The 23742-nt window shown below is 41.9% G+C and overlaps 1 protein-coding gene across 4 annotated transcripts; it reads left to right on the top strand.

Annotated features, from left to right (window-relative positions):
- Positions 1-590: 590 nt before the first annotated feature.
- MACIR (macrophage immunometabolism regulator) lies at positions 591-19958 on the top strand. Of its 4 annotated transcripts, XM_044264515.1 has the most exons (4): positions 591-701; positions 8848-8937; positions 9471-9528; positions 17213-19958. In XM_044264515.1, exon 4 carries the CDS (start codon positions 17236-17238, stop codon positions 17857-17859), a length of 624 nt encoding a protein of 207 aa, XP_044120450.1. In that variant the 5' UTR covers positions 591-701; positions 8848-8937; positions 9471-9528; positions 17213-17235; the 3' UTR covers positions 17860-19958. The 4 variants fall into 4 exon arrangements, with proteins under 4 accessions (XP_044120450.1, XP_044120441.1, XP_044120459.1 ...); XM_044264506.1 differs by lacking the exon at positions 9471-9528; XM_044264524.1 differs by lacking the exons at positions 591-701; positions 9471-9528 and adding an exon at positions 1024-1082.
- The last annotated feature ends 3784 nt before the right edge of the window (positions 19959-23742 follow it).

The following is a 23742-nucleotide window of genomic DNA, read 5'->3' as shown; positions in this document are numbered from 1 at the left end:
GAAGAGGCCTTAACCCACTGCCCAGCCTGATCAATTCTTCTAAGAATGGAAAAGATCCAGTCTGAGGATTCAAAAACAGTGAATCCAATCAGAATCTAAATTTGAATGCACCTCACCCCGCGGTTTTCAAGACTGACCCTATAATTTGTCATTTCATGGGCCCCCAGTTTCTCTACTTCTGCTCAGTGCTGAGTCCTTCAAGCAGAGACTCACAAATGACAAACCTCACCCCACCACCTCACTGAGGGAACCTGCGTGAAACCAGGCCTGCGAGTCGGACCGAGCTCCTGAGTCGGAGTGCGGGTTGGGACCTGGAGGAGGTGTTAGGACTCCTCCTCCCCACCCTAGTCCGCAACTCCCCCGCCCCCGCCAACTACTTCAGGCCTCTTAGCGCCTTTCGGTCGCCGGCCCGCCCTTCCTCGGGGTGTCGGAGCGGGCGCAGGAGGCGGGCCCCGCGCTGACGGGCTCCGCCTCGGCAGCCAGAGGGAGGAGGGCGGGAAGGCGGGCGGGGGAGGAGGAGGAGGCGGGGACTACGCCGGGCGGTAGCTGGCGCCGAACGCGGTGGGAGAGGAGAGGGTACCCGGCTGGCTCGCCCGGCGGCCTCTGCCCGGATCTCGGCGCCGCAACCCTGCGCCTCTCCCGCCCTTGTCTCCGGCTCCGCGGCCCGGGCACAGCGGAGGTGGCGGCGCCGTGGGCCACCGGTAGGTTGCACGGGGACGGCGGTTCCGCCTGCAACCTTTTGTGCTGTAGAAAAGGTGGTGGTGATGGGTGGGTGGTTTGGGGGTGCCCCAGTCACCGAGTCCCGGTGCCAGTCCCAGTCGCGGCACCGCCCCTTCCTCCCTGCCTCGTGTCTGGGCCGGGCGCGCTGTGTCCGCGCGGTGCTGGGGAACCCCGGGCGGGCGGGCCTCCGGGATAGGCGGCGGGTCGGCCCCAGGGGCCCCGGGCCTCGGCGGGCCGGTCCTTGGGCGCCAGAGCAGGAGGCTGGGGTCTGGTGAACTGGGTGGGGCCCTTGCGGGGTGCGGGGAGCCCGCGGCTGCTTGGCACAGGGGTGGGGCCGGAGACGCCGTGAGTGTGCAGCGCGGGTGAGTGTGCGGGGGCGTGCGCCCCCGTGTGCGCGCGGCGTGCGCTCGCCGGGGAGGTGCGGGGACTCGGCGAGCCGGAGCGCCTCTCCCGCTGTGCTGCGGTGCGGAAGTCGGGGCGCGTTGGCGCGCACGCTAGTTCCTCCGCCGGCGTGCCCGCACCGCGGGGCAGCTGGCCTCGGGGCCCTATTGAGAAGTAGCTCTTTCCCGGGCCTGCTGCGCCTCTGGCCGCACGCCCCGGCCGCGCGCCGGGTGCGACTGCCCCGGCCAGATAGCGCCTGGGGGCGAGCCCTAACGGGCTTATCTCGTCGGCCCTCTTCTCTCGAGCCGCAATCCGGGGGGTGAGGCCGCTCTCCAGCCCGCAGCCCGCGCCCGTTGCGCTTCTGCCGGTGCGGCGGGGGCGGACGGACCGACCGTGCCCGGGGGCGCGCGTGTAGATTCGGGCCGAGTGCTGGCCAGAAGCGAAAGCGGCAGATTTGTCGCTGGGCATCTCCGCCCTCTCCCCACCTGTCGCGGGTGGACTTTGGGGCGGGTGGTAAGCAGAGGAAAGGGGTTTCCAGGCGGGCGGCAGTCACACGTTGAGCAGGCGGCCCCATTGTGAAGCTGCCAAACTCTCTCTAGTGGTGGAATCTGCAAATCTGCCAGCTAGGCGATGGGAACATGAAGGGAATGATGGCCCCGTCCCTTTCCCCTTGCAAATGTTCCACATCCTTAGGATCTTCTTGCTTCTCCACCCGCAGCACTTTGCACTTGGGTGGGTTAGTTATCTCTGTCCAGCCAAGATGCTGAGAGGGTATGTGTAGATTGTAGTGCACAGGTAAAACTGGGGCTGGGAACTTTCTCACCATTTGAGGAAGAATAGAGGCAGAAGCGTTTTATTGCATGCTCGCTACTCCTAGCTGAAAAGAGCAATTCTTGCACAATTCTGACGTTACTGGAACTCTTTATTTTATGTTGTTTTTCTGAGATGAGCCACCCTACAATTTAGAGTTGTTAGTTGCTTTATGTATTTTTTTTAACCCTATAGAGGAAGTTACACACTAAGAGAGATAGAAATGATCTCTTCGCAAAGTTTATCTTCTCAGTGATTTTAAAATACAGTATTGGTTATTATTGCAGAAGTTTTGGGTACTTTATATATTCAAGACCATGATTTATGCTTACATAATTATGTTTAATGAATTTTACATAGATTTAGGTGTTTCTGTCATGTGGCTGTGTATGCATTATAAACTTAATAAAATGACGAGGATGAAATGTTAGGATTAATGAACCCGTAGAGCTCTTGATTTGATAACAGCAGTGTATACAGTATGCTTCTGTCAACATTCTAGTTAATTAATTGCAGGTGAGACTGTTTAATAGTGACAACCCCAGGACAAAAGATATACAGGGTATTTATTGACCTTGCATCATGGTCAGTGAATTTGTTTCCTTTGTATAATTTTGTATCCTTTGGAGAGCTCTTGTACACCCTTTGAAGTATTTAGTGTGGTGGGAGTAATAAAACTTTATATACAGGGTTGAAATTTGCTTTGCTGTTGCTGATTTATATCCTTTGGGAGAAAAAAATCAGGTCTTTTCCTCCAGAGAGAACTCTTGATTCCGTCACCAGCCTATCAAAATAAGTTCCTGGGTTTAAGCTTTCATGTGGAAGGTTAACCAATTCCACCGTGTGCACCTGTCCCATTTTGGTTATACTTTCCTCAGAGACAGATTTCTTGTAAAGACTGCATGTAGATCTGCAGTTCCAGTTACCACCAGTCATATTTGTAGTGAAACCAGTTGTTTGGGTTTATTTTTTCCCCCTAAAAGTGAAGGGTGACTTTACATAATAGTGAGACAACATTGGTAATCTAACTTTAATTTCTACTAGCAGAAATAGAGGGAAAATGGATGCTGCACTTTCAGGGGGTTGCTATTAAAAGAACTGATAGTAGGAAGAGAAACACCCTTTTTTTTGTTTTTTTTTTTGGTCTTACTGAACTGATTATGGATTGTCTTACCCCCCCTTGGTGAGGTTAATGATTTGTTTGTAAGGTCAGGGATGGTGGGTGGTTTCAGAAATGTCACACCCTGCTCAATAACTCTTCCTAAAATTGTTGATGATTTAGTTTTTATGAGTTACAAATGGAAAAATGAGATTGAAGTAATCTCTATGATGATCATGTAGAGTAGGGTAGGTACAGCTAAGCATTTTGTTCTTACTGTGTGTGTTGTAACTTTAGCAGTTAAACCATTTTATTTCTGCTCAGTGTTCTGTTACTTGAGAGATGTTTTGGCCCTTGTCTTTTTTATTTTTAGAGTAATCTTTGAGACTAGGAGTTGCAAAATATTTTCATTAGTCTGAATACAACGTTTACCTATTTTTTTCACTTGCTTTTTTTTTATCTTACTGCTCTCTCCTTGAATAGCTACTCTGAGAAATATTGCCTGTTTTCATTTTTTTCTTTGTGTATTGGATCTAGAATTAGAAACCATAACTTCTACTCTACCATTTTTCTTTGCCTAAAATTTATCTTGTTTTCTATAATATACTCTTTAATGATTAGTGTGATTTATTTACCAAAATTCACAAGGGCTATTTGCTGGCTTCTGTACTTATAACCATATGATTTGGAAGTGATAGATTTAAATTTCCTCTTCTTATAAAAAAAAACCTCTTTATAAAAGTAGACTCCATGGTGGAGCCCAGCATAGGGCTTGAACCCACAACCCTGAGATCAATACCTGAGCTGAAATTAAGAGTCAGACTCTTGACTGACTGAGCCATCCAGGTGCCCCTAATTTTTATTTATTTATTTTTTCTTCCAAATTTTTATTTAAATTCTAGTTAGTTAATATAGTGTAGTATTGGTTTCAGGAGTAGAATTTAGTAATTCATCACATATATAATGCCCAGTGTTCAACATAACTGGTGTCTTCTTTACTACCCATCACCCATCTAGCCCATCCCCCACCACCTCCCTCTGTCAACCCTGTTTGTTCTCCATTATTTTTTTTTTTCCTTACTGTTGTTTTATTAGTGGATCTGTGCTGAAGTCTGATACTTATGGCTTTTTTGTACATAGGTATTTTGTGTGGGCTTGAACATTTCCCTGTAGCGCTTTCTGTATTGGGAGGAAAAATACTGCCTTCTCTGGGTTCCCAGTACCATTCAAGTTTACTATTCTGTGTTTTAGATTCCCTTGTGTTTCCATGTCTGTCTGTCTTTCGTTCTTGCCTTGTCTCCAGCTTCACTTTTTGTATTTGCCCCAGTGCCTGTACAATGCTGGGATATGTTAAGACTCAAGAAATATTGTTGCATGTCAGAATGAGTGAATGAATAATTGAGCAGCTGAGTGGATACACCCAAATAAATACTCCTCAGATCTGTGTGGGAAGCCACCGTGCAAGCAGAAGGGTCTTTTTTCCTTACTTCCCCCTCCCCAGTCTTTTAATTCCTTACCTTTTCATTGTTAAATATTATTTTTGAGTAGGAGAACAGTATAATTGCCCAACAGGGACACTTTGGAGTGATAAAGGGGGTGCTATAAATAATTATGCCGCATTACTGGCTGTGAACTGAGACATATGGCCTCCCTACTTTTGAAGGACATTCTTCTTTATTTACCTGTTTTGATATCTATCACCCTGCCTGAGAAATTTGACACACTTCCTAGTTAATGTTTGCAAACTTTCCTATTTGCAGAAGCTTCATTTGCAGTCATATGTGGGGTGTCTTTTGCTTAGTCACTCATGGCTTCCCTATCCAGAGGCCTGCGGGAAGACCTTGGCCATGCTGATTTTTTCCTATTTTCATTGCTTCCAGCATAATGTCACGGGGTTTTCTGCTCGTTTCAGCTGTTTGTAACTGGAAGCATTATATATTCTAGCCTCTGCTCTATTTACTTCTGTCTGTTTTTCTGCACAGCATTTAGTATATCTTGTAAGCCTTTCATATGAGTTCTTTTCCTTCTTGCTGACTGTCTTGGACAGGAGATCTGTTGATACTTTGCCAAGACTTCATGGTCAAAGCATTGGCCAGAATCAGTTGCAAGTGTTAGGGACTTATAGATTTTTAAAGTATTCTAGAAATGTTATCCAATCTAAAACTTTATTCTAGATTTAAAAGCAGGGGAACCTTAAAGTGATTGTCTACTCTTGCCCTGGAGTTAAAGTGGAAATTTAGGAAATGGTTGGTACCTTCATAATAAACAAGGTATATTAATTCATCATCCCTATTCTGCCAGGGTCCGTGGGCTTTGGAGTCAGACTGGTAGGTGTTCAGATTCTTGTTCTGACTCTCAAATAGTGTATTACTTGGTCAAATACTTTAAAGTGGGGGTGGTATTTTCTCCTTGAAGTAGCTATAAATTGCTTATAGCTTTTGGCATAGAGAAGGTGTTCAAAAATATTGGTTTCTTTTTATTAAAAATCCAGTTCTTTGGGAACTTTCATATTACATTACACACAATCTTAATTGTTTCTACAGGACATGGGATAAAGCCCTTTCTTTAGTTTTTCTCCTTCTTCTTCTTCTTTTTTTCAACTAGATTCCTTTGTAGGCAATCTCTTCAAGAAGACACATTCTTATACTAGTGTCTGGTCTCGTCTTTTCATTCTTCTCTTCTTCATCATCTTTATTCTCTTCCTCTTAGTCCCTGTGCACAGATAGCAGGTGGTTATACACACAGAAATAAGCAGAGTCAGAAATGAGGAAAAAATGAGACAGGGAATGGAGCTCCTTCACCTTAGTTTCGCCTGGGTGGCTCCCTTTGACTCTGTGTTTGTATTCTATTTCTGGCTTGGCACTGCCCTAATAGGGATAATCAGTTACTACACTTTGTTTACTATGAAATTACCGACCATTTCCTAGACTTCCACATCAGCTCCCGGGCAAGAGTTGGAAAATTACTTTAAGGCTCTCTGTTTTCAAATCCAGAATGAAGTTTTAGGTTGATTTTTCTTTTGCTCTTGAAAAAACTGTTGGAAAATATATTTTTTCATGCATTTAAGAGCTTGAAGCATGTTATCACCAAATACATGATACAAATTACATGATAGCTTGAATGAGATTTTACAGGGTTTTCTAAAACTAGTTTTTTTTTTTCTTAAAGATTTTATTTATTTATTTGACAGAGAGTTCACAAGTAGGCTGAGAGGCAGGCAGAGAGAAAAGGGGGAAGCAGGCTCCCCGCTGAGCAGAGAGTCTGTTGTGGGGCTTGGTCCCAGGACCCTGGGATCATGAACTGAGCTGAAGGCAGATGCTTAACTAACTGAGCCACCCAGGCACCCCTAAGATTTTTATTTTCTTAAATACAGTACAGTATTGTAAATGTATTTTCTCTTTTCTGTGATTTTCTTAACATTATCTTTTCACTAGCAGACTTTATTGTAAGAATACAGTGTATAATATGTACACAAAATATGTGTTCATCGATGGCTTACATTTTGACGCGAGGCTCAATCCCAGGACCCTGAGACCATGACCCGAGCTGAAGGCAGAGACTTAACCCACTGAGCCACCCAGATGCCCCTAAAACTAGTTTTTGTTTAGAATTAAAACACGTCCAGATTTTTTTCTAATGTTCCTGCTCCTGAGTTTTCTATCTAAATTTCCAAAAGTCTAAATGAAATGGATCTCACTCTGTGATAGAGGTAGCCCTGAAAAATGAAGTGGAAATATCTCTCTGTATTTGGCCTCCAACCACATAACCAGCCAGGATTGCTTGATAACGGTTTTGTCCTCCCTTACGATTTATGCTTTTCAAGGATCTTGTGCGCTCCTCTCGGAGAAAGGGTCCACGATTTGGATGGACTTTGTAGAGGACTCCGGTATGTGCCTCTCCATCCTCCCATTTTCAAGTTGGAAATAACACGAGAACTAGTAGCTAAAAGCACCTCCTTCCAATCACTTCGCAAGTGAGGCAATAAAGCTTTAAAATAAAGTGCCTCTCCACACATTTGAAATAGAATTCCATTTACAGAAAATAATTTACATTTTTCAGGAACATGGTTGTTGTGTAAAAAGCTGTCCATCCGGGCTTAGCACTGAGCAGAGGCCACATGTATAGAAAGCAAGGTCGGCGAGCCTCAGAGTCAGGCAAACTGGGGTTCAGTTCCTGCCTGACCCTCAGATAGCATTGCTTGATGGAACACTTTGCAAGGGGGATGGTACCCGCCGCCCCCCCCCCGCCCCTGCAGAGTCGGGGTTAAGATGAAGCCACAGAATTGGCCCTTAACTTTGACATGCAGGAGGGGCTCAAGCAACAGGAGTTTCTTTTTAAATTTCCATCCCCACTAAAATCCATTTACTTGGATAAGAAATCAACTTGAACTTTGTAACAGTACTATTGGGGACATTTCCAAGAGTGGGTACATTAGGTGTAAAAAAAAAAAAAAAAAAAAAAAGTATTATCAGGCAACAGTTTTTTGCCGTGTTTTCACTTTATGTGAAAACCAGAGGCTCCCTGGTGGATGAGAAGCAAGTCTTCCTTTTGCAGGAGTCTTGGTTCCCCAGTCTGGACCCAGTCTGTGGCAGAAGCAGTGAGAAAGGGAGCATCACGAAGCTGTTTCCTAAATCTAGGGGAGCTTCTCAGAATGACTGCTAGGTCTTGGTGCATTCACTCCTTCCGGTTTGCAAAGTTCAAGAGGCAGATCCCTTTAACTCAGTAAGCGATGCATTTCCTTTGGATGCAGCTCTTCAGTAGTGGTAAGGAAAGTAATAAGGTGACAAGCCCTTGCCTTCTCCCTTGCCTTTGCTTTGGCTGTGAGGGCTTGTTTTCACTGCAGCCACTCTTGGGGGCCCTGTGCACCTGTGCTGGTGAAATGAATCCACTCACCCCACTGGAGGCTCCCTGGCCCCAGGTTAGACAAAGCCACAGAAACCCAACCACCAAAGAAATCTTTACAGGTGGATGGGACTTTGGGGAGTTGTCTTGATCTCAAGAAATTCACCCAATTAACAAGGAAGGTAGGAGATAAAGACAGAGGCTCTTACACATTACCTCCTCAGGAAAGGGAGAGGCCTAGAGGAGAGGCTCGAAATCTTAAGCAATGTGGAAACTCTATAAAGAAGTGGTGTTCTCTTAAAAAAGAAAGAAAGAAAGAAGAAAGTGTTTTCCAAGGCCTTTCCAACCATTTGCCTCAGAGCGGTCTTATGAAGGATTTTTATTGTTGCTATTTTATGGCTATGATGAGTAGACAGCAAAAATTAATTGCATAATAATAACATCACACATCTCTAAAGGGCTTTACAACGTGCAGAACACATTCCCCTGACTCCTCCTCAAAGCGGCTCTATGAGGGAGGAAGAATGGTATCGTCCTCATTTTCAATATTGCTCTTTATACAAGGTCAGGACACAAAGTTCTTAGCCAGGCCGTAAATAAGACCTGTTCTTTTAACCCCAGCCTCATCATCATTTTTTCATAGGATACTGTGAATTTCCTGAGTACACGGAGAGTGCTAGGGTGATGGAGCTAACTTTTAACCCCCCAATTTTTGTGTCTGTATTTAGTCCACTTAGCTGCTCTTAGTCTCGAGGTAGAATTTCAGCAGCAGAATACAGAGGAATAAACATGATAAAATGGTTGAAGTTCAGTTGAGCTAAACAAAGTCAGTGTGCTTTAATAAAAGGAATTAATATTGCGTCCTCTAGAACCTGTACCTGATTTTAGTTACCTCCTGCTAGTTTCTTCCTGTGTTGCAGTTAGCATGGTTCTAATTGCTTTGTAAGTTGTGTTACTTGTTAAATTAAAGGTTTATTTTTATATTCCATGTTTAGTATCGGGAATAGAGCAGAAGAAATATTATGCCTGTGTTCCCTTGGGACTCATTGGACATTCTACAGTGACATCTTCTGGGATTTAGTCTGGTGAGTTATATTTTGCTTTTTCTTTTTGTTAACCCGTTGTATGAACACATCATCATGTGTTTTAAAGACTACATAAACAGATGAATGTGAAATGTCAAGATATGATTGCAAGTATATATACTACAGTAATGAAAATTTTAATGATGGGAACTGAAATTATTGTTGCAGATTGCTAACTTTATTATCTTGAAGTGTTTGCCTTATTGATTGGGGTTTTTCCTTATTCCTGTGAGATAAAGGAGATTTTTGGAATAATACTTAAGAATAGAGTAGTTAAGAGGTAATTGCTCTGATTTCAGGGAAATTTTAGTAATACATTAATCCCTAGAGATGGGCAAAATAATTTGCAAAAAGTTCTTGTTGTATATGGTCATACGTTATTAAAGAAAGGCATACAGGTGACTGAAAGGAGCATCAGTTTCACTTGGTCATACAGAAGTTCACTGTAAGTGTGACCTTCTTTTTATTACACCATCAATTTAAACTTGCTAAAATTAACGCAGTGCTGTTGTCTTTTCGTTGTCTTTTTTCAGTGCGTCGCCTTTGTATCTATGCCAATGCAGTTATCCATGTGACTCCATGTGTTTGAAGGTGAAAAGAATTTAATAATTATCTTTGTAGCTTCTTAGAATTTTAAAAAATATACTAATGTGAGTTCATTGGTGCTTTGATATCTCATTATACTTAGGCAGGATCTTTATAGGTCCTTGCTTTGAATTGGAGTGGTCAGAATCCTTGCGGGGGAAATACTCGGGGAAAAAAATTCTGGAAAAACTTCTGGTTTCATAATAAGTGATCTCCAAAGTAACCATCAGCAGCAGAATGATTCAAAAGAATGATGGGGAATACCAGACACTTTCATTTCATTAGTTAGATACAGTGTACCAGATTAATGACAATGCATTTTAAAACATTGGAAAAATGGAATCATTACTAAATTTTAAGTTTTGAGGAAAAAAACCAGGTGTTTGAAAACTCAAAGTACAAAATACTTTTAGAGGATATTGAGTAAGAAATAAAGTGGCTGAGTTAACTCATCTAATTTAAATAAAACACAAAACTAGGAGTAGTGAGTGGAAGTTACAGGAATGTGTGTGTGGGTCTGTGTGTTTCTTTCTCTTCAGAGGCACATGTGTAGGTATGTATACATAATTGTGGATATAGTTATATATTAAATACAAGGACAGTCTAGCATAGCTGCAAAGGTGAAATGAACCAACAACTCAAGAGGTAATGAGTTACCTGTCATTGGAGGTGTTCAAACATAGACTGAACAACCATTAAGATGCCTTGTGATTCTGAGATCCAATAATTTGAAGAATTTTAAAATTAGGAGGAAGTTCAAAAACTTGGAAGTGTGTGACAGGCTTCTTTTATTTTAATTTAATATTTTTTTTATTTTTTGAAGTCAGACTTCAAATTGAAGTATAATTTGTATATAGTAAAAATCACCCTTTTGTATAGTTTGATGAGTTTTGATAAATGTATCCAGCTGTGGAATGCCCATTACAGTCTATATATAGACTATTTTAATCACTCCTTGGCAAGGTTCCCTGTGCCCCTTTGTAGTTTTGTCCCCACCTCCCAACCTTGACCTTTTGCAGTTGTTGATTGATTTCTGTCCCTTTAGTTTTCCAGAATGTCATATAAGTAGAATCACACATATGTAGCATTTTCTATCTGCTGCTTTCACTCTTGTAATCTTAGTTTGCTCCTTTTTGTTACTGAAATGTATTCCATAGTATGGATGGGTCACTCTTTCTTTTTCCACTTCCCCGTTGATGGACGTTTGGATTGTTCTAGTTTTTGGTGATTATGAATAAAACTGTTAAAAGTATTCATGTTCAGATCTTTATGTGAATATACATTTTCATTTTCCCTGGGTAAATACCTACAGTAGTGTAGGTGGGTCTTTAAATAACATTTATTTAACTGTGTCAGAAATTGCCAAACTGTTTTCCAAAGGGCTGTATCTGATACAGGCTTCTAAGAAGCTGAAGTAGCTGGAGCAGTGTGTGCACACCAAGGGGCCCGATTCTCATTCAGCACAGATATATTTTTATTTTATATCCAGTTTCAACACGTTTGATCAGCACTTGCTTTTTAAGCCCACAGTGGATTAGACCCAGTAAACCAGAAGGTATTAGGGATAGGTTGTTACAATTTCAAGCAGCAGAAAATGTATCCACTAGTAGGACAGTAATGACTGATGTAAAACAAAGCAAAACAAAAAAGGCACGGACTTAGAGGAGTGAAATTCTTCTGTCTGATAAGTTCTGTCTGACAAGTTCCCAAACACGTCTGCAGAGTAGAATGTCCTGGAGGGGTGCCTGGGTGGCTCAGTGGGTTGAAGCCTCTGCCTTCAGCCCTGGGTCATGATCTCAGGGTCCTGGAATCGAGCCCCGCATCGGCCTCTCTGCTCAGCGGGGAGCCTGCTTCCTCCTCTCTCTCTCTCTGCCTGCCTCTCTGCCTACTTGTGATCTCTATCTGTCAAATAAATAAATAAAATCTTAAAAAAAAAAAAAAAAAGGTCCTGGAGATCTTTTCGAAAAGTGCAGAGCCTAGGCTGTGCCCAACGGACTTCAAACACAGACCTGAGGTAGAGCACAGGCATCGTAGTTTTTGAAGCTCCTTGGATGCTCTTTGCATGTGTACAAGTTGAGGAGCCGTGTCCCCCACACGTAGCATGATGAAGTTGCCAGTGTCAGGAAACCGGGACTGCATATCCCGCCCTGGGCAAGCACCTGCCTTCATGGCTTCAGTGTCCTCTTCCTCATGATCAGAAGCTCTGCATAGGTGAAATCCGAGATGATGCTGGCACCGAAACTAAGTGGTTCTAGATATCGCTAGACTGACAGTAGTCATGCTTGGGAGACTCCCATTTGCCAAGAGCCGGCTTTATTCCAAATGGATCATTTCTTGAAAAGGATTTTGTTCACACGGTGACATTTTTGTTCTGTATATTTAGACGGTTATATATGTTTTCTCTTAAATGGAATTGCTGCGTGTTACTAAAAACGGTTCAAGCATATGGGATAATTTTTTTGATTACTGATGGTGACTTTTTTTTTTTTTTGATAAGCCTGATTTTAAAAAAAAAATTCCCAGAATGCAGTATATTTCAAAAAGAATTCTTTGTAAGCCAATTGTGAAACTTCTCGGCTATTTTCAGAGCTGGTCTGAGGAGCTGAGGCACCTCGGTTATATTTTTTAAATGCTCCTTGTGCCAGATGCTTGGGAAGTTGGACCTCTTGGGGAGTGTTCAGAGCTGAGCAGATTTTACACCGATGATGGTCTTTTGAGTGCGCTCATCTCGGTGTACCAGGGTCCTCCACACATTTGTTGTACGTTGGACCTGTTGGCATTAGTTGCAGACGGAATTCATAATGGCATGCCATACCCATATTTTTTTTTCATACCCATATTTTTAAAATAATGTGCTGTGTACATTTTTCTAGCAGATACTGAGGTGCTACCTTGTCTAGCCTGGTTGATTTTTGAATCCTCCCAGATTTCAAAGAAACACACTGGCCCCTATGAACATAGGTCTTTCACGTTTTGTAAGTCTATGGCAGTACCTTTGTTATGGATTAGACTGGGAAGGAATTTGATCCTGAAGACCCTTAGGTGGCGGTTAAAAAAAAATCATATATGTTCCTGGAACTTGCTTAGGAGACTCAAGTTTTAAAAGTATTCATCAGCTACAAGTTGAGTTTCCTATTCTCTGTTGTATTTTTTGTTGTAGACTCTTCTACCAACAGAAATTTTGCTGTTTCTGTTATTACAATAACAACACTTTTCGGCTTTCTGTTTCCGGTTTTTATTTTTGCTTTAAACTGCATATGAAAAGCATTACTGGAATCAATATAAGGTTGTCATTGCTCTGTGATTTCTAGTGCTCAGCAGTGCAGAAGGTAGCCTGATGCCTAGTTTCCCGGTTCATGTTTATTCTTACTGGTGCAGTGGGAGTGGCTGCCTGTTGCACATACCTGCAGTATTTGTAAGAGTTCTTTGTCATCTTTTATCTTGGCAGTAGGCATTTATGAGGCACAGTTTATTTTAGGATAGGAAATAAAATGCTTCATCATGAATGGTTTGTTAAGGAATAATAAACCTATATGAAAAATATGAAGAATATTCTAATCACAGGTCATCTCCGGTTGTAGTCATGGTAGCCATGTTTCCTGATCACTGCTTTTATTAATTTCCCATTATTTATTTTTTTACAGAGAAAGCAAGTGAGCAGGGTCGAGGGGACGTTGAGGGCAGAGGTGGAGAGAGTCTTAAGCAGACATCACACCCAGCATGGAGCCCAACTCGGGGCTTGGTCCCATGACCCTGAGATCATGACCTGAGCCAAAATCAAGAGTTGGTTGCTTAACTGACTGAGCCACCCATGCATCCCTGATCTAGTGCTTTTAGTAAGAAATTTTACTGTGTGAAAAAGTATCTCCATCTTAGTATCACTGCCTTTGTTGTTGTTGTTGTTGAATTACGGAATTAGAAAGTAGCTCGACTTCTTTTTCAGATGTGTTCCTATACTACTTCTGCTCATTTAAGAGGTCACCTGGGGAAGTTGATCCTGTAACTACTCCCAGGGCCTTAGTCCAGTCTTTAAATCCAGTCAGGAAATTCTCAGCAATTTAATAGCATAAGAAGTTTTCTTTCTGTGAGTCACATTGAAGAGTGGAGGGCATACTGCTTAGTCAGCATTTCACTTAGCTAAAAACAAAATATTTGCCAATCCATGTTCTCTTTTCTGAAACGTGGCCGCCACCTAGCTTTCTCAGTGGTGCATGCTAGACACTCTTTAGAAGGACAATTGATATGTAAGTAAAAAGTTTTTTTTTAAAATCTAAGCAGTTTGCAAGAGTCAGGTTGTGCACCGTGGATGTTCCTACATGAATATCAAGATCTGAAGAGGTTCTCATACGTTCAACAATACACTGAAGAAACCAACAAAACCACCTCACAGAGCTGTTAGTTTTGAGACTCTTACTGTTTGGAGCAGAAGTACTGATGTTTTTATCACTAAAACATGCGAGCACTTTTCCAGAATTTACAGTCTTTCATCAGAAGTTCAGTAGGTTGCAGCGATCTATGTAACATTTAAGACAAGTGTTCTTATGTTCCAGGACCGTGAGACTATAATTCAGAAACCTGACGTAGAGTGTTGACCTTAGTTCCTAGGCCACATACCTGTTAGAGTGTATTGGAAGTGGTTGTGTCTTTAAGTTGCTGCTTAAGTGGTATCTTCTAACAGGGGGTGTGTTGTTTACCTCAGCAAAAATGGCATGTTTCTTACACCAGGCTGCTCGGTTGGAATTTCCAGAGCTCTTAGATCACATCGGTTTCTTTTGTTTGACCATCAGGGTGAAATCACTGTCTGTCAGGTATGTGCCTGAAGATCCTGTTAGGTAGTTTTGGCCAACCCACGTGGTGGTTTTTACGATGTTATGGCTGCTGGAAACTGAAGCCGCAGTGTTACTCATCTCTTTGTATTGTCCTGGTAGCTGTTTCATGTCCCATCCAGTCATCACCTTTATAGATCACCACTCACTGTCGTCAGTTTTCTCATTTTCTAGGTGCTTATTTTCTAGATAATACTTTCTGCCCTTTTCTCTCAAGCCTTTGCATCCTAACAAAGGTTTGTTCCTCTTCCCTTGCTTAGCAGTTTTTATCCCTCAGAGGCACAGATGACTTTCGGCCTAGCCTCTGAATTATTACCCGAACCCTGATGGGTGGAGTGTGCATGCTTGGATTGGGGCAAGTTTGTAATGCACCGAATGAGAACGCAGGAAGGTGGCTGCTGGTGGTGTGTGGACTGTCATGGACTCCCAGATTTGGAAGGGACCTAGACCAAGGGTGTCACCTCATGTGGACTGACTGCTTGAGTGCCAACACCTAGGTCATTCTTACGTGGGGTACCCATTTGCGTGTGTGCTCCGTTTCCTGCACAGCCCTGGTTCTTTGAGCCTCACTGGCCCTCCTCTCCTTGTCTTTCAGAATGGACTATTAGAGATACACTTGCCGCCTGTAGCTCCCTGTCAGGTTCGGTAACTTGGAGGCCTTAGATCTGACCTCCTGGGCTCCTTCTGGGTATCTAGAATTAGTGAGAAAGGAAGTATGAGATTAGTATGTCCTTTGGCTTAGAGGAAACATTTGTTTATTCAGTATAAGGTTTGACAAAGCTCAGGCCCTCTGAAGTGTATCAGATAAGAAATCTTCAGGTTGGGCGCCTGGGTGGCTCAGTGGGTTAAGCCGCTGCCTTCGGCTCAGGCCATGATCTCAGAGTCCTGGGATCGAGGCCCCATCGGGCTCTCTGCTCAGCAAGGAGCCTGCTTCCCTCTCTCTCTCTCTCTCTCTGCCTGCCTCTCTGCCTACTTGTGATTTCTCTCTGTCAAATAAATAAATAAAATCTTTAAAAAAAAAAAAAAAGAAATCTTCAGGTTTCTGTATGCTTATCAAAGTAGCTGATAGTCCTCCTAACAAAGAAATAAATTACACAATCAAATAAAAATTTACTTTTTACATTATACAATAAAGCCAATTAATTTAGATCTGAAAGGGTTGAGGGGCCTACAGTATTTTGATTAAATTTGGAACTACATAGACTAAAGTTTAGAGCAAAAAGTAAGTAAAAGCTCTGTGGATCCCTTTGACATTTGCTCTATCCCAGGACTCAGTTTTCAGCTGTGTTCTAGATGTCGGTGTAGTGAGGATAGGACGGTGTCTGGGGACTTCTTCATAGTCTTGGTTTCCTCATAAAGGAAAGAATAGCATGCAAGTGAGCTTTAGAATTGCTTGGATTTCAAATGAATACCCAAACTTTGGGAAATGCTTCAACCAGGAAAAGGTGATTTGTTTCACAAAAGCATTTATAAGAATCATTTAATATAACAGTCTCTTCCAATAAATTTTTCGTCTTAAAATTAGTTACTATTTGACATCATTTTGGTTGGCAACCTGAGATACTTAAAAAATTGTGTTTTCTACTCCATACTGATGATCAAGTAGAAATAAAGTTTCTCTGAAAAGACACTGACACTCAGTTTCCCTTAGTACTTTTTTTATTTTCCAAAATTTGACTTATCTGCAGCTTCCTAGAAACCTGGCCGTTTTTCGTGGTACTTCTTGTCAGTGGGGTTTTCCAAAATATATAGTGTCATCATCATGATGAATAATATCAGCATTCATTGAGAATTATTCTGCCATTTATTAAATTATCCAAAAGTGCAGGATCTTAAGTATTGTAAAATAAAGTAATGTAAAAATCAGTGGCCTATTTTCTCAAATAGAGTGCATCTGATATTTTATATATGCTTAATACTAAAAGTGACCTGATTTATTGGATTTAGGGTTTTCTTTTTAAACTAGGAAATGGTTTGCTGTAAATAATTCACTGGGGACATGGGAGGAAGAACATTTGCAACATTTGGGGAACTTAAGACTGACACCTCCATACCTTCAAAACATTTCTTTAGGCCTGTGTTGGAACCTTTGCAGAAATCGATCCGTTTTCATCTTTCATTATATGCCCCTTAAACACGTTTGGAAAAAAAAAAAAAAAAAAAAGCATAGGTGTGAAGAGCTCAATGCTTATTTTAAATTAAATGATGGAAAATGTAAAGATGCCAATTTTCAAGTTGAGAGTCTTTGGTGGATTCTTGTGGCGCCGTGTAGGATATTTTTATTTGCCTCACGTTGAGATCTGTATTTGATTTGCTTACTACCACATCAAGGAATAAAGCTTGCGTGACTGAACGGAGTGCCTCCTGTAGGGAAGGACTGTTTTCTGTTTTCTTCTCTATCTGAACCTTTTAGTCCTCCTCCAGACTTTAAGCTGCCTCCACGTTTGTGAAGGTAGAGAAGTCATAGTCTTTCTTTTTTTTTTTTTTTTAAGATTTTTATTTATTTCTTTGACACACAGAGAGAGATCACAAGTAGGCAGAGAGGCAGTCAGAGAGAGAGGAGGAAGCACGCTCCCCGCTGAGCAGAGAGCCCAATGCGGGGCTCGATCCCAGGACCCTGAGATCATGACCTGAGCCGAAAGCAGAGGGCTTAACCCACTGAGCCACCCAGGCACCCAGAAGTCCTAGTCATTTTAATGCCTGCTCTGGAGTGCGTTATAGACACAGATAAACGTCTGGCAGCTGGACAGTGGCCGCCTTTCGGGCCGGTGTTATTTCATGCTCCCGGAGCCGTCTAACCCGCTCCAGCTTGGCCCGAGGGTCTGGGCACGACGCCGTAACGATCTGAGTCTGTTTGCTTTCAGGAGTGTGCCGCCTGGTGCCTACCATGGAAGTCGATGTCAACGGAGAGTCCAGAAGCACCCTGGCCACGCTGCCCCTGCCGGTGGCTGAGGCGAGCTCCCCCGGCAAGGCCGAAGCGGAGAAGCCCCGCTGCTCCAGCACACCGTGCTCGCCCATGCGCCGGACTGTGTCGGGCTACCAGATTCTGCACATGGACTCCAACTACCTGGTTGGCTTCACCACTGGCGAGGAACTCCTGAAGTTAGCCCAGAAGTGCACGGGAGGTGAAGAGGGTAAGGGAGAAGCTGTGCCTTCCTTGCGCTCCAAGCAGCTGGACGCAGGACTCGCGCGTTCCTCCCGTTTGTACAAAACCCGAAGTCGGTACTACCAGCCCTACGAGATCCCGGCGGTGAACGGCAGGAGGCGAAGGCGGATGCCCAGCTCAGGAGACAAGTGCACTAAATCTTTACCTTACGAACCTTACAAGGCCCTCCACGGGCCTCTGCCTCTTTGTCTTCTTAAAGGTAAGAGGGCTCACTCCAAATCTCTGGACTACCTCAATCTAGATAAAATGAGCATCAAGGAGCCAGCGGACACAGAAGTGCTCCAGTACCAGCTCCAGCACCTCACCCTCCGAGGGGACCGTGTGTTTGCCAGGAATAACACATGAGCCAGGGGCAGAGAGTACCGACCAGTGTAGGTCAGCGTCCGCTTGGCTGGGAAAACCCACTGTCGTTCTCTGTACAGGACTCCTTCACATTATAGATGGTTATATCAGCTCAGTGTTCCTGGAACCTAAAAATTGTCTGGATCAAAATTTGAACACAGGAATGAAATCACAGGTACTTGGGGGGAAATCGTTCTAGAGCACGCCACTGCAAAGAAAACAGAATGTCGGCCATTAGTTTGAATAGCTTTTTAGCTAGGGGGAAAAAGGCTGTGGTCAGTAATGCCATCTTTATGATTCTGACACTCAAATTGGGAATGTTATCTGCTTGGTTATTGCTGACTTGGTATGATTCATTAGAAAATTATATCTTTACTCAAGTACTACTTTAATCTCTGTATTTTACTATACGATGTATGTAATGATTTGTTTTATGAAATTTAGAACTTGAACATTGCTGAATTGGACCACTTTTTATTTTTAAATATTGAGTTTAAATATTTTATAACTGGTTTTGCACTGAAAAATTTAACATTTCAGATTGACAAGAGAATAATCTGTCTTCACTTGCCTCAATAATACTGTTGAGCAGTGGATTTTTTTATTTCCGCATGGAAAGTTATGGATCTCTATGGCTGTAAAATATTTCTTTATAGCATTATTAAAGTGTGTCTTAATACAATTAAATTTGGGATACAAAGTATTTATTTTACAATGGGTGGGGGGAAGCTTTTCCAGAAAGTTTCCAATATGAAGTTTTCATAAGTTAAAAAAAAGTTTCCATAGTGCTTACTTTCTAAGTTAAAAATTCATCTGGAACTTTAAAATAGAGAGGATTCTTTTAATTGCGGATGATAGGCATAATACTATTTGCATCTGAATGTTCTGTAAGTGAATGAAACTTTTAGTAGAAGGACTCATGATTTCTACTATCGAATGCTTAAACTAAGTATGGAGTGATACCATTCAGCATGGCATCCGGGTTATTCTAGTTTTAGTTCTGTGCAGCTCAAGCGCTCGTTGAAATTCCAGTTTCTAGGATTAGTGTGGGAGCCTAAAGTGCTTCTGCAGTTTTAATGGGTTAATCCTGGATTACTTAACAATTTGTGTCAATTGCACTGGTTTAATTTGTTGCTAAAGTAATAACGCCCTGGCTTTAGTAACAAATACAGCTCAACTATTCTTGAATATATTTTGAGAAAAATGTATGTAACTTAACCTTTTGTAAAAGTTTCTATTTCTTTTATTTCTTTTTTGACTCTTGAAGGTGCAATTTATTACCAAATTGGCATTTCTGGCAGCATAGAACTGCTTATTTTAAATTTTAGTTTGGGGGCTGTGAGTTTCTTAGGTGTTAGCAGTCTTGCTTATAAAATAAGAACACCTTTTATTAACGAGTGGGTCATTCTTGGCACAGATATGACTTTCCTTTAACCAGAATGAAGGGCAAACTCTGTTTAGAGCAGAATAAGTATTAGAAAATCCTAGGAACTCTTAATCAACTTTATTAGACTTTCACTGAGGCAAACCGTGTGAAAGCGCCTTGGGGAAGTTGACCCCTCTCTTACTGAATTGATCAGATTTCTTGGTGGGCTGAAAATTTTCAGCTGTTGTATATTTTAAAGTAAATTGCACCTTTGTAACATAATTGTATTGACGAATGATCACTAAGATTAACTATCTATACAGTCATTAGTTTGACAAGAAATAGAATCCTGTCAGATGCCAAAGAGTTGGGATTTTTACGTTTAATGATTAAACACCGTTATTTATTGATGATTTACCCTGTGGAACTGTATTATTTCTAACTATGAAATAAAAGGGTGATGTAAACACACATCGTTGTGTGGTGCTTTAAACAAGGTCCATCTTCTACAGGCTAGTTACTGTTCAGGAATTGCACCTAAGGACTTATTTTTAGGCCCCATTTTTGTAAAAAAAAAATATTTTTGGTGCTCATTTGCATTTTAGGGTAAAGGATATATTCATGGCAATGGTATGTATTCAGTTTATGAGGAAACACGGCTGTGTACCTATGAGATCTGTCCCCTGCCCATGCACCTAAGTACTTTGTTGAGCTAAATAAAAATGTGTAGCTCTTATGTTTCGTTTTGTTTTTACTCAAAGACAAGTGAACCTCAGTGGGGAAAATGAAGGGGTTGGAAGTTTGAGATCTGTCACGTGAGCAATGATCTGGTTGGTAAAGAGAAATAGTTTTGAGTTTGGTTTCCTAGAAAGCGAGTTCTGAAACTCTGGGTCTGTAGTTGACCAAGTGTGTTTGGAGAGCTCCTTCTTTCAACCTTGCTTTCTCCACACTCTGTGGTCTTGTGCTCCTATAGTAAGGAGTAGCCCAGGGGAAGAAAAAAAAAAAAAAGGTTGGCCTGGATCTCTTTTCGCTGGAGGAAAAAGAAATCTCCTTCTTCAGACTTTTGACATGGTTTATACTTTTGTACTCCCCCCACCATTTTTATGCAATTTTAATATTTCGTACTAAACAGGGCACACTTGCCCGGAAGACACTTGATGCTCTCTATCCTACAGTGCCTGACTTGAAATAAATGGCAGCACCACCACACTTCATATATATATGGATATGTATATTTCTTTTCTTTTCTTTTTTCTTTTTTTGCAAAAATGCCATGTTTTTGAGGCTCTGTTGATGTTTCAAGTGGCAATAAGATTTCCCTCTTCTGCCAATCTGAGGTGAGCTGTGCTTGCGTCTCTGACTTCCCCTTGGCTGTGTTTGCTCCTCTGGTCGCAGGGCTCCTGGAGTCAGCAGTCAGGGAGGAAAAGACAGTGGGGGATGGATTGAAATGTAAACTGGTACAGACCTTCCAGACCCTGGCTCAGCGAGGCTCCTGTTCCAGGCTATTGCCTTATGTCATGTGATGCCCGTGTGTGTGCCTTTTTCCTTCCCTGAGATAAGTAATTTAAATGATTTCAGTATTTGGGATTTGGGAAGCTTTTATAAGATTGTAAGTTAACTTACAAAGACAAACTGGCTTTTCACTAAAAAAGAATCTTTATTGAATTCTTGAGAAAAGCAACCTATTTTTACTTTTCTTACTCTATAACATACTTTTTTTTAAAAAAATAATTCTGGAAAGACTTTATATTTCATTATAACTGTTGAAAACATTTTAAAGGAACTTTTAAATGACCTTGGCCTAAGTGGTTTGGTCTCAGAGAAAGGGGGAGGAGAGGCTGTCTACCAGTTCATAAGTGGCATAAATGCTTTGGAAGGGTTGGGGCGGAGGGGGCAAGGATGCACGTTGCCCTAATGCAGAGGAAACAGCAAGTATTAAGCAAAATTGCCTTTTTAAACAATAGAATTTGATTAGGGAAGTGCAAATTGATGAAGATTCCCTTAGAAATATAATAAATTCGATTATAAAGCTAGAAGTAGAGATTGCCTGTGCTCCATGTGCTTTGCTTACTAATAATGATGCTTTAGATAAGAATTATGAAATGGATTCTTTGATATTTTATATTATAAAAAAAATTAAGGATTTTTCTGGCTGAGGGGAACACGATCCTGAACAAATCAAAAGATGAATGGGTTTGATTTGTTATTTTGAGTTTGCTGAGCCCCTAGGACATATCTGGGCTCCTGTTGGGGGTGATTGTTGAGTTTGTATTCTCACCATTGTGAAGCAACTTTTGTGCAAGGTTTCATCAGATGATTTCAGAGGAGAAGTTGGAAAACAAATCTTCCGATGCTGTACCCCTGATCTCAGGGTTGTCTTTGATGTCCAGATTTATGGGAGAGCACCGGACGAGGAAAGAGCTCTTTAAACAGAAGAATGCAGCATCTCCTAGAATGAAAGCGAGTGGCTGCACTGTCCGTGGGATCCTTAAGTGATCCCGGCTGGTGTCGCTTCTGGAATAAAGAGCTTTGATGCTTTCGCTTTTGTGAAAAAGCTAGCGGCAAGAGGAGGGAACGCTGGGTCCATCGCATTGACCTTGAAGTCTGATTCTTCACCAAAACTTTTTTATATAAAAGGATGCATAGAAGTAGATATCTGGAAGACTTTTAATCCTCTCCGTCCGTGGCTTAACACTTCGGTTAGGAAAGGAACCAAGGCAGTAAGCAGTTTCTGAAAGTCCTGAAATTGAGATTTTGGCTCTGTGATTGGGGCTGGGATGGCCAGTACTGAGCCTACACAGCGCATGCTCCTCCCCTGCACCCGCGGTCTCTGTCCCGAATCCCTCAGAGGTCCAGGCGTGGTCTCCTGATCTTTCTTAACCGAGCACTATAGGCAGCTGCTACTGAATTGATCAGAATTCAGTAGGAGGTAAAACCTGTTTGTTTACCACATCCCCATACCCACTACAGTAGATTCTAATGGGAACTGAAAAAACGGTCTGGATTTTTTGAGTAGGCGGCTGTTCTTGGTCCTGTCTCCTAACCAGAGACCGCAGAAGAACCGCCCATCCCCATTACCATCACCCATAGGGCTTCTTCTGAGCACATGCTGGCACTCTGCTTTCACCTCCAAGGACTTGACTCTTATTGGGAGAGGAGAAGGGGAAGGCAGCCTGAGATGCATGCCAAGTGCAGTGTGGAATAAATAGCGATTTAAGGAAGAGGAGCTGAAATCCTATGGGACTAAGATCTGGGAATGAACTATCTTGTTCAGTAGCAGGGCCAACTTATTTTGAATACGTTCACCTCATTGCTGATCTGTTTAGAAGGTTAAAAAAAAAAAAAAGCCTTCATAGGGAAGTCTGGGGAAGGCAAAAGCTTAAAATAATTGAATCTAAGAAGTATCATGGCATGGCAATAATGTTCGCTGGTTATCTGCAGCTTTCTCCTCGGTTACCGACCTGTGTTCTAGAAGAGAAGCATTAAGGTAGATGGTCGTTCACTGAAATATTGCAATTGGGGCTCAGGGCAAGTGAGAGCTATGAGGGAATAAATAAATGGATGTTTTAGTGATCTCTTTGCCCTTGCCCTGCTCTTCCTGCTGGGGTGGGGTGGGCTGAGGATGATAGAAGGTTTTCTCTAATGATTTAGGGTCAGGAGTATATTGAAAAGTGTGAAATCTTGACATAATTTGTGTGAGAAATTGAACTATAGTGGAAGTGTTTTGTGCAAGGAGATTCCTCATATGGATTATCTTTTAAAACAGCTAACTAGAATCCTGCATTATGTGGTAGATTTCTGTATTATACTTTCCAATATTTATTAAGTGTGGGTTTTGTTACTCTCAGTGTTTCACATACAGTTTTGGTGTCATGCTCCTATAATAAATTACTAAAGTTAAAAAGAAAATTTCTAGGATGGAATATTATTCTGTGTCTGTGGTAGGTCACATAAAGGGACTCAGTGGTAGCTCATAAAGATATTCCGTAAACATGACAAATGGCTTTTTTTTTTTTTTTAGGGGAAAAGGACATACTGTATTATACTGTATTACATTTGGCATAACACTGTCTAGCTACACCCCACCCTGAAATTCATTTTTTAAGTGTTTGCTGGATCAAGCCCTCCAAATGAAATGGATGGGGATTTTTTTTCTTCAGAAAATTTTAAAAAATTAATTAAATTAATTAATTAAAAAATTAAGAAAGATTAAAAAATCTTTCCTTGTTTTTGAGGAACATTTTGATACTTGCTTCAGCAGCACATAGATGAAATTAGAATGATATTGAGGAATGGTTTGACAAGAATAGAGATGCCAGAGAATAAACAGTTGAAAGGCTAACTTTCCCCACTGGGCCAGGCCACTTTGTACAGAAATCATAACAAATGCTGGAAATGACAATTGATCCTAATTTGTGAAGAGAAGAGTTGTAAGAGCCACCTCTGCTGGATTTAGTGTGACCGACAATGAGAGGAGGTTCCTTTGTATGTTGATAACCAGTCGTAGTGGTCTTGGGAGG

Source organism: Neovison vison, chromosome 1 (genome assembly GCF_020171115.1).
Source record: "Neovison vison isolate M4711 chromosome 1, ASM_NN_V1, whole genome shotgun sequence".
NCBI classification, from domain to species: Eukaryota; Metazoa; Chordata; class Mammalia; order Carnivora; family Mustelidae; genus Neogale; species Neogale vison.
This window is presented reverse-complemented; position numbering and strand designations above follow the sequence as displayed.

What these genes read in the sequence shown, in the direction of transcription:
- MACIR (XM_044264506.1), top strand. Translation starts at nt 17,236, where the DNA reads ATGGAAGTCGATGTCAACGGAGAGTCCAGAAGCACCCTGGCCACGCTG.